Source organism: Cyanistes caeruleus, chromosome 1, assembly GCF_971803275.1.
Source record: "Cyanistes caeruleus chromosome 1, bCyaCae1.hap1.1, whole genome shotgun sequence".
Taxonomy (NCBI): domain Eukaryota; kingdom Metazoa; phylum Chordata; class Aves; order Passeriformes; family Paridae; genus Cyanistes; species Cyanistes caeruleus.
In genome coordinates, this window is record NC_141701.1 from 29,172,539 (window position 1) to 29,185,137 (window position 12,599).

Consider the following 12,599-nt stretch of genomic DNA (forward strand, 5'->3'; position numbering starts at 1 on the left):
TTCAACACTGACCCATTCTTCAGAAAAGCTGGTGTACATGGCCTAATTCTATTAACAGTGATGCTAAAAATCCTAAGACATGAACAGGATTGCAGAAATGCGATATTTGCTTAAACACAGAATTGCAGTGTACCACAGTGTAGGTGTGGTAATATGGGGGGGAGTGAAAAACCTTTATGAAGAGTTGCAAGGAATTCAGCTTGTAGTGTCTGCTCTGGGTGTCTACTGCTGAAAGTAAATGCAAAGCACTGTTTATGAGTAATGGGAAATCTTCGCTATGATGAATATAAATAAATATTAATTTAAAGTATCTTCATTTTATGGGAAAGCACTGTTTTAATGATAAATTGATATTCTCTAATCATAAACCTTTTTGATATCATAACATCTCATGTAATATTACTCTGTATGAATTTATGAATTTTTAAAGTGTGTTATATAAGGGACACTGCTCACCCGAAGAGCCATATAGCTTTTTTCTCCTGACAGTGAATATTAGACAAGGCGATAAGAGATACTCTTTCCCTCCCTTCTCTTCACCAAGTGAATCTCCAAAGCTTCTTACTGTCAACCTTTGGCAAATCTTGGAGATTTTCTGCAGAGGCTGTGGCATCCTGCAGAGCTGATAAAAATGAAAGTGACTGAATCAATTACACTGCACTCTGCCAATGAATATTTATTAAATTCCATCAAGGAACAACTAACAGTGAAAGACATCATGCTGGCAGCAATTTCAACAAGAGTGCCTTGACAGAGTGTGCTATCCGCAAAGTTCGCTGAGAATTTGATTTCCCAACAATGGGGTTGATACAGAGTAATTATGAAACTGGCTCCTTTTGTGGAATAGCAGAAACTGGTGCCAGGAGTGTTGGGAATCTAAAAATGCAATTAGTCACATTGTAAATCAGACACTTCAGAGGACAGGATTAGACACGTACGCATCGAGTTTACTTGTTCAGGCAACAATGCTGATCTGTGGCTGTAGAGTGGAGAGTTCTCAATAGAATTTAAGAACTGCTAAATCACTTTCTGAGAATTCGATGGAGATGGCAATGATTTAAGTATAATTTGAAAGTAATCGCAATACAGAAACCTGGGGAAGCAGTGATGCAGAATTATAAGCTGCTCAGGGAACCGTGTGAACTGCCATTATAGCTCTAACAACATTTATAAGGCTGTTTAACAAAGAGAGAAATAATAATAAGAAAAAAATCTACTAGTCAATGTGTTTGCACACATTTGACTACTTTGTCATCAGTGTGATCATTTATGAATTATAAAGGCTTGCCTTTTACTGCCTGCAGTGAGAAATTATGTGCAGTGAGGGTGCAAATGCAAATTTATGTTAAATACCTGTATATTAAATTAAAGGTTTATTTCTGTTTCAAAGTAAATTAGATACTGCTTTACAAAATCAGGGTATGGCAATTCCCACCCTTACACTGGGTATAGGTACTTCACCTACATTCAGACTTTCTCCTTCTCTAATGGGGTTTATTTAAGACCAGACTGTGTGACAGAGCCAGCATAACAAACTCACACAATTGTGACATATGTGGTCCCTGAGATGAGGCACAAATCTGTGGCACCCAAGGGAACCTCAGAGAATAAGTCAAAACCGTTACTTTTTGCTTGACCCTTAATATTTAAGCAAGTGTCGTGGTTACCCCATGACAGCAAGCCATTTTCTAAAATGGTTTTGGAATACTTTTCTGGCCTGGACAAACCACTGAGCAGGAAAAGATTGGATACAGATATGAAAAAGTGCATAGTTCTACACATTTTCAATATAGTCTCCTTTCATGTTTATTTTTTGGCACATACTATAGTGTTTCCCCCTTTCATTCCTGTGGACACTGAATTTCAATTACACTGAGCATTTTCTGCTTTCCATCCTGGGAACTGGGGTGTTCGAACACCATGAATTGCATTAAGTCCTTGTTTTCAGAAAGTCTTTAGCAGAGCAGCACTGAAAGGCCTCTGTGAATAGGGGTGCACTCATCAGCAAGTAACAGACCACCTCAACCCATAAGTGCTGCTGGATCGGTTTGGCTCAGTATGTGGCTGTTCTAGGCTCAAGAGTATTCACATCTAAATACAAGCATTTATTTAGACATCTTGTCATCATAAGAGCGGAGAAGTGGCCAAGGTCACTTGGTCAGTTCATCCTGGAGAAGTGGAGCCTGACAGGAGACCTCACTCCAGTCTGCAACTTCCTTGTGATGGAAAGAGAAAGGGTAGGCACTGATCTCTGCTCTGTGGTGAACAGTGACAAGACCCAAGGGAACAGCCTGAACTTGTGTCAGAGGAGGTTTAGTTTTAAATATTAGAAAAAGATTCTTGCCCCAGAGGGTGTTTGGGCATTGGAACAGGTTCCCCAGGGAAGCGGTCACAGCTCCAGCCTGACAGAGCTCAAGATGTGTTTGGACAGTGCTGTCAGGTACGTGGTGTGACTTTTGGGGGTGTCCTGTGCAGGGCCAGGGGCTGGTCTCGATGATCCTTGTGGGTCCCGCCCAGCTCAGGTTATTCTGTGGTTCTGTAATTTAGGGGACCTCCAAAACCCTTTGTGCTCTGAATCATGCATAGGTTAGATTCCAAGGCAGATGGGAAATACACTTTTTCATACCATTTTTCTAAGATAACATTGCAGGTGAAAGTTTGAATGTTGGAACAGTTATTACCCATTGTGAAGTGTTGTTTTCTGCATGAAGCAGAAAGGACAGACTGATTCTTCTACCAGTTGAGGCTGAATTAGGAGAATATATCAGCCACACCCTAGGGATGCATGAGGAGAGTAAATGAAATGATGCAAATGTGATAAGCCATGGTGAAGTCTGTGTGTCTTAGTACTGGAGAACTTAACATAATGACCATCTATTTCCATTTCAAGTCTTCCTGAATGTCAGTATGATCTCTGCCATCTGATACTGTCTGCTCATAAGACCCATAAGAGTTGAACATGCAAGATCCTTAATAATCTGATGTTTACAGATCACAAGTCTTCTCTGTAACCACAGTTTTCCCCCCAGGATTTGTAACTGGAAACTCTAGGTCCTTGCTTCAATCAAATAGCGTTATTTTACTCTGCATTAAACAGTGCTTCAGACATGAAAGCCTCCAAGGGCAAGGATTGCCTTCTCAGGGCTTGTTCTTAGTCTGCTCTTAGTGTTCCCTGCAGGGAGCAGCTGACTGGTATTTAGACCTGCTGCAAAGCTTACAAAAATACACTGAAGCTCAGCTTCAGTGCTCTGTAGCTGCCTCGGTGTGCCAGTCTGTGGAACCATTGTGCAGAGACCTTCTCAGGAGAATGCAAGGGAGGAGTCTGCTCCAGCCTGATTTCTGTTTGGAAGTAAGCAAGATAATTGCTTATTACATAGGAGGCCATCCAAGTACTCTTCTGTTCAATGACAAGCAGATACTATATTGAGTGTCAGTTACTAGTGGTAGACATATAGTAATTTCTGGGTTTTTTTAAATGTTTCTGAACCCTAGCACAGTGACTGGAGACCTCTGGTTACTGGTAATGACTGGAAAACTGTACAGTGTCTGGTGAATGCCAAATACTATAAAAGTGCTATAGCTTTGGATTTTATCTTCAGTGTTTGAATCATTCTTAAGTAAAACAAGGAAAGTGGTTGATAAAAATTAGGGAAAAAAGTAGCAGGGAACAAGCTGCCCGTGGTATACTTGAGGGATAGAACAAAAGGAGCTAGTGTGGTCTTTGGATGTACAAAACATGGTAAGCTGTCAGAGAGAAGAAATTTCTTCCAAGTTTTGCATGTATATTTTGTATATCAGTAATGGTATTAGTTTGCTCAGAGTATGAGCCACATATGCAGTTAAATCGAAATTTTCTCTTGCTATTAGCCAAGAGTAAAAGTTGAAAGAGTGTCTGCACACAATTGCAAGCATTAGTTCTTTGCTACTATGGAGTAGCTTTAAAACAGACTTTGTATGAAAAGTCAAAGCACATACAGTAATACTCTTCAAGTGAGGTCAGTCAGTTACCTCTCTTCCAGATATTGTAAAACTTCAAAAGGGCAGGAGGGAAAAGTCATAGCAGTTCAGAGAACTGTGACCATATCTGCAGTTCCTGGCAGCAGGAGGCTGACGGAGTACTAGAGGCCCAAATGAAGCTTGTTACATTCAATATACAACAAAAAAATGAAGGTTCAGAATTTTTTTCTTTTCATTTCACTTTAGATGTAAAATGGTTGTGGCCTTCACACAGGAGCAGAATAAGACCATAGTAAAATAATTTAGGTGTTAAGGCCAAGCTTTATGCCATGTGATCGCTTGAATGATATTGCCAAGCCCCACGTTCATGTAGGAGACTTCTTTGGAAAGTTTCAGAAGACCAAACTACACCCTTCCCTTGGAAACATTCACAAAGAGGATACCTGCTGAGAAGGTTTACTGTGCAGAGTAAGGAGATACATCTTGTTAGCAGCTTTGGTCAGAAGGGCTGCATTGGACTCCCTGCCTGTTAAACCTCAAGGGGCCCCATTGTAAGCGCTCTTCAGCAAACCCTCTTCTCCAGGATGTCTCTCCAGAGTGCCAAGTGACAGGAGCAATAAGTGAAATCCCTTTATTTCATAGGAGATTATTGGTATTGATGTCAGCAAAGGACAGAGTTTATTTTTCCAGTTATTTTCTTTGCTTAAATTGGAGAAGGTTTTCCTAAGAGCTATTCAGAGTTTTTAAATAAGAATGAATGTATTTCTTGTCTTTTCCAAAACCTGCAGTGATGTTGATCTGTATTTTGGATTGCTCTAGGAGGATGACTGGAGATACAGGGAAACAAAGAGAACCTAATGCAGTGTACCTAATGCTAAATAAACTTATAGCTTAATTACGTTTGTATGTTATATAGTCACCTTTCCTGGGTATCCTTGCTATCATGCAGCGTAATTTTCATTTTCTGGGAAAAAGTATTTATACTGCATTCATACATGTATGCTCTTTTTAAGAAGCCTTTTTGTCTGTATTGACAGGTCTCACCAACCCATAATCGTCCTGCAGGGAGTGGAGAGCAGAAACAGTCCCACACAGGTCTTTCATCACCGCCTAGAGTAGCATTTGGCTTGAGGTATGGGACCATTAGCTCCTGCTGGCACTACAGCCTCACAATCTGGAGGGCATTCAGTAACTAAGTTGTCAGTGGCCAGAGAAACAGAAAAAGCCCACCACCAATCCTGATTGCACATATCAAGCAGATTCTTGCTAGAGGTCTTCAAAATAAACATTCAGAACCTATCTTTCTTTTCACTGCCATCAAAGGTAAAGTTCAGCCACACTTTCTGGCTTTACACTTTTCCCTTAAAGGCTGGACTGTCTTATGTGTTTATCACCATTCAGTCAGGATGGTATTTGGCTTCAACTGAGCCGTAAGAAACCCTGTAAGACAGTAAATTAGATCAAGGCAAAGCTTTTTATGCATTATTTTCCTAGACATAAACTGCATTCATTACTGTTAAACCTAACTGATATTTGACAAGAATCTACTTTTAAAGTGTTCAAAAAGGTTAAAAAATCAGACTATAATGCTAAATTTCTTACAGTAAAGAAACTCCTTATTTCTCATAGTCCTAAAAGTGACTGTACCCTAAAATGAAACAAAATGGAAGATATCATGCCTTTCATTTTCTTCATGACTCTCAGATTGTTGCATATGCTACAAACCAAACTTGGGATCTTCCTAGTTTATGGATTGTGCCCATTAATTAATGTTTCAGTAATCAGAAAATGCAAGAAAGAGATCCCAGGTGGGCCATACAACATGTAAAATAGGTATTAAACAGTTCTGTTGGTACAGTTACTTTATTTAAAGATGCCAGGACTGATGGCATTGCAGTAGTAAACGTTAGATTGCTTGGTGAAGCATTTCTCCTCATGTTTGCTGTCTTGCTGTGTGTTCAATAAAAAAAAAAAACAAAAACCAAACATTTTAACAGTTACTTGGATCATTTGCTAAACTTGTGATCTTTTGAGTGTGGTTGAAAGATGGAAAACAGGACAATTGTTAACAGCTTTAAAAGCGGGTGCTGCCCACCTTGCTGGCTTTGGGGGCCCCAGAGAATGTGCACACAAGAATGTGCTGCAAGTGAGAGCAAGGGGTAAAACTTCCCACTCACTTTGTTGTTTTCCAGTCAATGAACTCAGAGCAAACTGCAGGTTAGGAGCTGGTAGTTTTTCTCTGCTTTGGCATAGCTGATACCTGCTGGTGGTGAAGGTCTGCTGCTCTGAGCTATTCCAAATATTTTTACCACAGCTCTGCAGCACTTTAGCCTGACATGGCCTAGCCTATATTGTGGAACAGCTATGACTGCCCATTACAGCTTGGCACTTCATGTGGCTAATATATTACTAATTTACTAAGTCCAGGTTTAGTTGCTGGCTAAAGTCGGGGCTGCATGCTCCTGGCATCATCCCAGGAGCAGAAGAGCAGGCTCAGCAGCTGCTGCAGAAGCTGTGGAAGCCAGGCAAAGGAGAAGGCCTGGTCCCTGAGAGTGATGGAGTCATGGCCATACATGTGTCTGTCGCTTCATCAGCCCCCAGCTGGGATGAAAACAGCCCAAATCCTGTGAAAGGCCATGGGTTCTCTGCCTCCTGCACACAACTGAGTTTGTTGTCCTGGTCTTAGGGTGAAAAGCAAAATTACTGAAGCATCTCATTAACAACCTTCCCTTTCTCTCTGACAGGAAGCCTAGAGGGGAGGGGAAAAAATGTCGGAAGGTCTATGGGATGGAGAACAGAGATATGTGGTGCACTGCCTGCCGATGGAAGAAGGCCTGCCAAAGGTTCATCGACTAACGATTGAAATTATGCAGAGGATTTGGGGAGGGGGAGGACAACAGCAGAAGCAGATTGCTGCAGCTGCACTGTATCACTTCCCATTTTCCCCTCCAGTGATGTGGTGTTGGGGGTTTTGGTTTTTTGGGGTGTTTTCTTTTTGTTTTGTTTTGGTTTTTTTTGAAGAGCTTTGTATTTCAAAATGAAGCACTTGTAGCCAAGGAGAAGCACTAATTAAAACCTGTGTGGAGCAATAGAGCAAAAAAAAAAAAAAAAAGCAAAACCAAGACGACACAAGAAAATCTGTCTCAGTAAGTGTGGAAACCAGAGCAGCTATTAGTGTTCTTCTGTAAAAGAAAGGAAAAAGTTCATTATTTTGCTAACTCTGTGAGCTGCTTGCTCCCTAGGATCATTTTTAACCATTTCAGTCTTTCTGCTGTGAAAATCTGTATTTGCTAAACTGAACAATTTTTCTTTTCCTGAAACGAAGATCTCTTTTTGAAAGCTTTCTAATAAACACTTCAGAGTCATATAAGCTACAGTTTTCTCAACAAAAGCTGTACTAAGACTGGAGACTGCTAAATAATTCTCCTGATACAAATAATCATGATTATATTTTTGAAAAGGGCATGTGGGGAAGAGTTGGGATTTTCATTTATTTGTTTATAGGAGAAAAGCAAAGCTGATTTTGCAAGAAGGACAAGCAGCACTCTTGGAAGATTTTTAAAAGAGGCACAGACCAGTGGAGTGGAACAAAGTAATTTAAGTACCAAATTGGATTTTGATCCTCTGGAGGAAGAAAAGCAGCAATGGCAAGTCACCAGCAGATACTGTCACGAGAAGGCTGAGGGAAGAAATACAGTGATGCTTGATTGAAACTCACAAGAATATAAGGGGGCTCCAGTAGCTTTTCTTATTACTCTCTCCTTTCTGAGGGGAGATGAACAGTTGGACCAGCACAGCTGTTGCTGCAGGAGGCCTGTGAAGAACTGGTAAATGCAGCCACTAGGATTATATGTAATACCTAATTCAGGGACACGATCCAGCCCAGCAGTTCTGCTTTTGGTTCCTTTTCTCTTATTTCAGAGATTGTTGTTAAGATAATGGTTCGTTCAGCTTTTTCTTTTAAAGCTACTAAGATTTATTTGATGCAAAAAATTGGTAGAGAAAAGAAAATACCCTCTTTCCCCAACATCATCTCAGAAAAAGAAGTACAACAGCAAAGGAGCAACATATTTGTGGTAAAAGACCATTTCTTAACTCATTTTGATACATGAATTAACTAATTTCTCTATTCGCAGTACTTGGATTGATTTGGGTATTTCAGTTTCTCTGTCCATTAGGAAGTACACACTGGAATGCGGCAACCTGGTGTTCTGTGTCCACTTGTATCAAATTACTGTTAATTAATGATTATTTTGATGCAAAAATAAAGGAAGGATTTACTAGGAAGTGAATGTATATGGCGAAATAATACTTGCCTGATAAAGAAAACAAGACACCTAAAAAAATCAAAGACTGAAGCAAAACTTTGCCTATTGATAGAGGCATGAGGGGCCACAAATGCCTGGGTAATTTTTTTTCATAACATTTGAACCAACTGAAATTAGACCAAATCTTCTTCTACTTTTTTTTTTTTTTTTTTTAATAAATTGTATAAGCTGGCTCATTCTTATAAGAGGATTTTAAGTATATAAACAACTTCCTAAAATCTGGTCCAAAGTTCACTTGATAGCTTTATTAAGTGTGTAGCACTGCTTGTGTCTATGTAAAAGCACAAAATAACAATGCAGTTGTTTGCAATATACACTGTGGATTCCATAGGGTAGCAGTGAAAAGAATTCATAATAGGACTTACTAAAGGTTATCATCTGATTTTCTGTGAACAAGTTAATTGGGCAATCAGGTGCCTAATTTGAGCATGCTATTTCTGCAGTTATTTACAAATTGTGTAATTTACATGCACAAGTGGCAAGATACGCTTGCATGCATGCAATTACTCGATTTTTTGCCCAGTTGTGTTCTTCACAAGTCACAAAGCAAAAACAGACTCTGAAATCCAGTAAGACCCTGAGATATATACACATATGAGTGTTTATGAGTATTTTTGTGTGTGTGTGTGTGTGTGTGTGTATACATGCAAAACTATATGATATAGTTTTAGATGTGTATATAGAATCTGAAATTAACAGGGAAGAGAAAGATTGTTTTCTTTGCAAATAGGAAAGAAAAGACACTAAGGGTCAGTGGATATACACAGGCACTGTATAATCTTCTTTCCTCTTAGTAAAATATGGTTTTTCTTTACATGTTGTATTTTTTCAATTTCCACAGTAAAATACCTCATGGTAATTCATAGACATTTCATCTTCAAACACTGGGCTTGCTGATGGTGTACTTACTTAGGTAGAGCTTAAAAAATTTGGGACCTTCCCAAGATATTCCTGCCAATTTGTTTCCCGCCTCCCATTTTAATAGCACTCCAAGACTATAAAGCATTCCATAATTCGACTGTTGTTGGACTAAAAGTATTTGCCTATATATTTGTTGCTCACCTCCTTTTTGCTTTGAAGGATTTTTTTGAAAATAATGTATCAGATTATATATTGTTTCTATAATGTCATGGCATTGTGAGCACCTTTCCCGAGGGCACTTTACGAATTATTGTAATAGGATTATTCTTTATAAACTTCTGCACAGAAGAATGGTTTTGTTGCCAGACCAGGTTGCCCTCTGGTACAAATTGGATATGGATTACATAAAGGACTAAAGCCACAAACCTTCAAAACTGGAGAGAAAATTGGTGTTAATGAGGCAGAGAACAGAAGGTATTGATAAGTCCTACCAGGACAAAGCCAAATTACCAGTATTTTTATACAACCTTTAATCAGCGGTTTATATTAAATCAGTTTTGGATCTTATGGCTGTGGCATTTTGATTCATAAGTAGGCACTTGTTGAGGTACCATGTCTGAAACAAGGCTGGCAATAGCACAACAGCCTGGCCCCTGGCCACACACAGAGCATTCTTCAGTCTTTGTGCTTTGAACTCAAGTTAACTCATGTGGCAAGAGCAGTTCAGCACCTGCCGAGATCCGCTTCGTGATCCTCACACAGCCAGCAAGAACAGAAATGTCAGCTAAGCCTTCCTTCTGCTGACAGTATTGATCATAATAATCTGGAGTAATCGCTTCCATTTTTCAGTCTCTTGCTTCTGTGTTGCCTTGGGCTGCATCACCGTCCTCCTAACACCTGATTTATCTCACACTCCTGCACTGACCAGTCCAAAACAGTCAGATTTCTTTGTTCTCCTGAGGAAGAGCTAGCCTGAGTGCTGTGGTCATTTATAGGCATCACTACATGCCAGTTCCAGTTTCTTGGTTTCTCTGTGGGAGATAAATCATTGTTTCTGATCCCCCCAGAGAAGTTGGAAAGAATGTCTTGAACACATCATGCAGTGTCTATGTGCTACAGGGATTTGGATGTAGGTTCATCTATGTCAAGAGCCAGAACTTGATATAAAAATGTAAGAATCTGTTTTATTGTTAATAATATTGACGTTGGTAACAAAAATTGCCAGCATCAGTATCAGAGTGGAGATCAACCATACTGATCCCAAATATTTTTCTTCAGGAGTTTCCCTGTTAGAACAAAGCTATTTCCCTAATTCTCCATTCACCCAATCCCCCAAAAGATCTGGAAAAATGGCAATTTTTAATATTGACTGTGCTCCAACTGCTCCTCTGTGAAGCTATAGAACATAAAACTCAGATCATCATAGTCATAAAAAGGTTTCCACATGAAACAATGTGCCTGATTCTCTAGTGCCTTGCACAAAAGCAACAGGATATACAAGATGCAAAGTGAGTAAAACTTCTGTTACAATTTGCAAGTTTACACTTTTAACCAATACCAGTCATCACCTAGCATGTACCTGTTGGCAGGTCCCTGCTTGTGTGAATAAGCTGAGCAGAATGCCTGTCTGTTGGATTACTTTTCCCAAATCCTTAGCCTGGTATGAACATTAGCTATCTAATTATCTACAAGTTCCTTGCAGTTACTGGCTATTGCCAGCATCACCATCTTTATTCCTTCTCTATTTAGTTTTTCACAATAATGACTAGATAGGCAGCACAACAGGAGGTAGAGCTTTAGCCCAAAGCTCTTGTAGAACCTGCACGATAGATTCCAGCACCATGCAATGTCCCAGATGTTCTTGGCACTAATTTCATTTTGTCATTCATTCTGATCCAGTATATTGGGATGGTTTTCTATTGCTTGCTGTGGCCTGGGACCTGCTGAAATGGCCCCGTTGAGAATCCAGGACAATCACTGTAAGTGTCAGACTACAAAGCGATTTTCTTTCTTCTGCTGCCTGTAAATGTGTTGGAACATGATCTTGGAAGCAGGACATGGAATTAGAGGCTTGCTGGTCATTTTCAGAGATGTTGGAGGTTTGCCAGTGAGGCTTCCTTCTGTTGGTTCAAAGTTAGCGGCATCTGCTGGAGAAAGTTTGCTGCACCTTTTCTTAGAAATACTTTGATACAGAAAGTAACATTTACATTTGTAAAGCCTCATCTTGATCTTATATTTATATTCTATTTGATTTTCATGTAAGGTGGTAGCACTCAAACTGAGAGCAGTATGGAGTTTGGGCTTTAATCTGCATTTGTTTAGTTTTTCTAGTAGATAACCAGGCAGGTGTAAGGTATCATAGTGTGGATTTTATTCTAAGTTCAGCAGAGTTTTATGGCACCTTTGGAAAATACCTAGAACGAAGTCATGGGCAGAAATCAAGCTGAGCATTTAAATACACTCTCTTTCTGCTAGATGGGAGCAGCCTTTCTTTGCATCCAAATGGAACTGGAAAATCTTCAAGATTGCAAAACAGCTGATGTACATCTGCAATTGAGAGTGCCCACTCAAACTGCTGTTTCCATCTTGGACTACAGTGCTCTCAGTTCTATCCAAATGCGGGATTTAAGGAGGTGTGTGTCTCCCCCTGCAACTTTTTGAGCTTATTCCTCAATACGGAAAGCACTCATCGTGTCCTTTGAGCTTCAGACCGTTTGTAACAGCAATGCAGAAAGACCCTGGGAACAGAAGTCAGCCTGTTTCTGATGGCACCAGCCAGAAGAAAGTACAGGTTGCTCTGGTGTTCGCTCACACTCACAGCAAGAATTTGTTCAGCTGATGAAATAGAAGAGAATAGATAAATTTAGTAACAAGCTGGTGTTCTGCTGGCTTTTGACACATCCTAACACCTAGAATGTTTCTCCTTCTGTATTTGAATCTGAATGTGAGATCTCTCATATACTCTTGAGGGAAATAAATTTAGCAATATAAATGCTCTTTCAGCATTAAATCTGAATTATTTAGGTAATTACAATCTAAAGATGGGCTTGAACATTCTAAAATGTTTGAGTGTTGGTATTTACTGTTTTCCAATCCTCTTAAAGATTCAGGTGTGATTCTGGAGTCCTTAACATTGTCTGTGATACCCAGCATCAATTAATATATGATGTGTAATGTCTATGGCGAAATTAAAAAGAAAGTTACTAAAATGTTTGTAAAAAGCTGCCTCTAGAAGACAGAAAAAAAATAAAATAGTTGAAACAGATTTCCTCAGGGAACATGAGAGGGTTGTAAAGGCAGGATGTGAGTTTGAATGGAAGATGTCTAAGTAAATGATTTTTTTTTTCTATTTTAGGCAAAATGAAAAGAGCAATATGTCACTACTTGAATTATTAAAATTAGAATGAAGCACTAATTGATGAACATTATCTTACTTAATGCTGTAGCTTAGGA

At 39.4% G+C, this 12,599-nt stretch overlaps 1 protein-coding gene across 3 annotated transcripts in view; it reads left to right on the forward strand.

Moving 5' to 3' along the window:
* The window catches only part of ZNF704 (zinc finger protein 704), a 91,730-nt gene extending 79,332 nt beyond the window's left edge, over positions 1–12,398 (forward strand). The window contains exons 8-10 of one of the 3 annotated variants that reach the window (XM_086884077.1): positions 4,995–5,089; positions 6,702–6,800; positions 7,462–12,398. In XM_086884077.1, coding sequence (XP_086740203.1) covers positions 4,995–5,089; positions 6,702–6,800; positions 7,462–7,519 — 252 coding nt within the window. In that variant the 3' untranslated portion in view covers positions 7,520–12,398. Of the gene's footprint in view, positions 1–4,994; positions 5,090–6,701; positions 7,070–7,461 lie in introns of those variants that run through there. The other 2 variants (XM_086884085.1, XM_086884082.1) reach the window with 2 other exon arrangements.
* Positions 12,399–12,599: the final 201 nt, after the last annotated feature.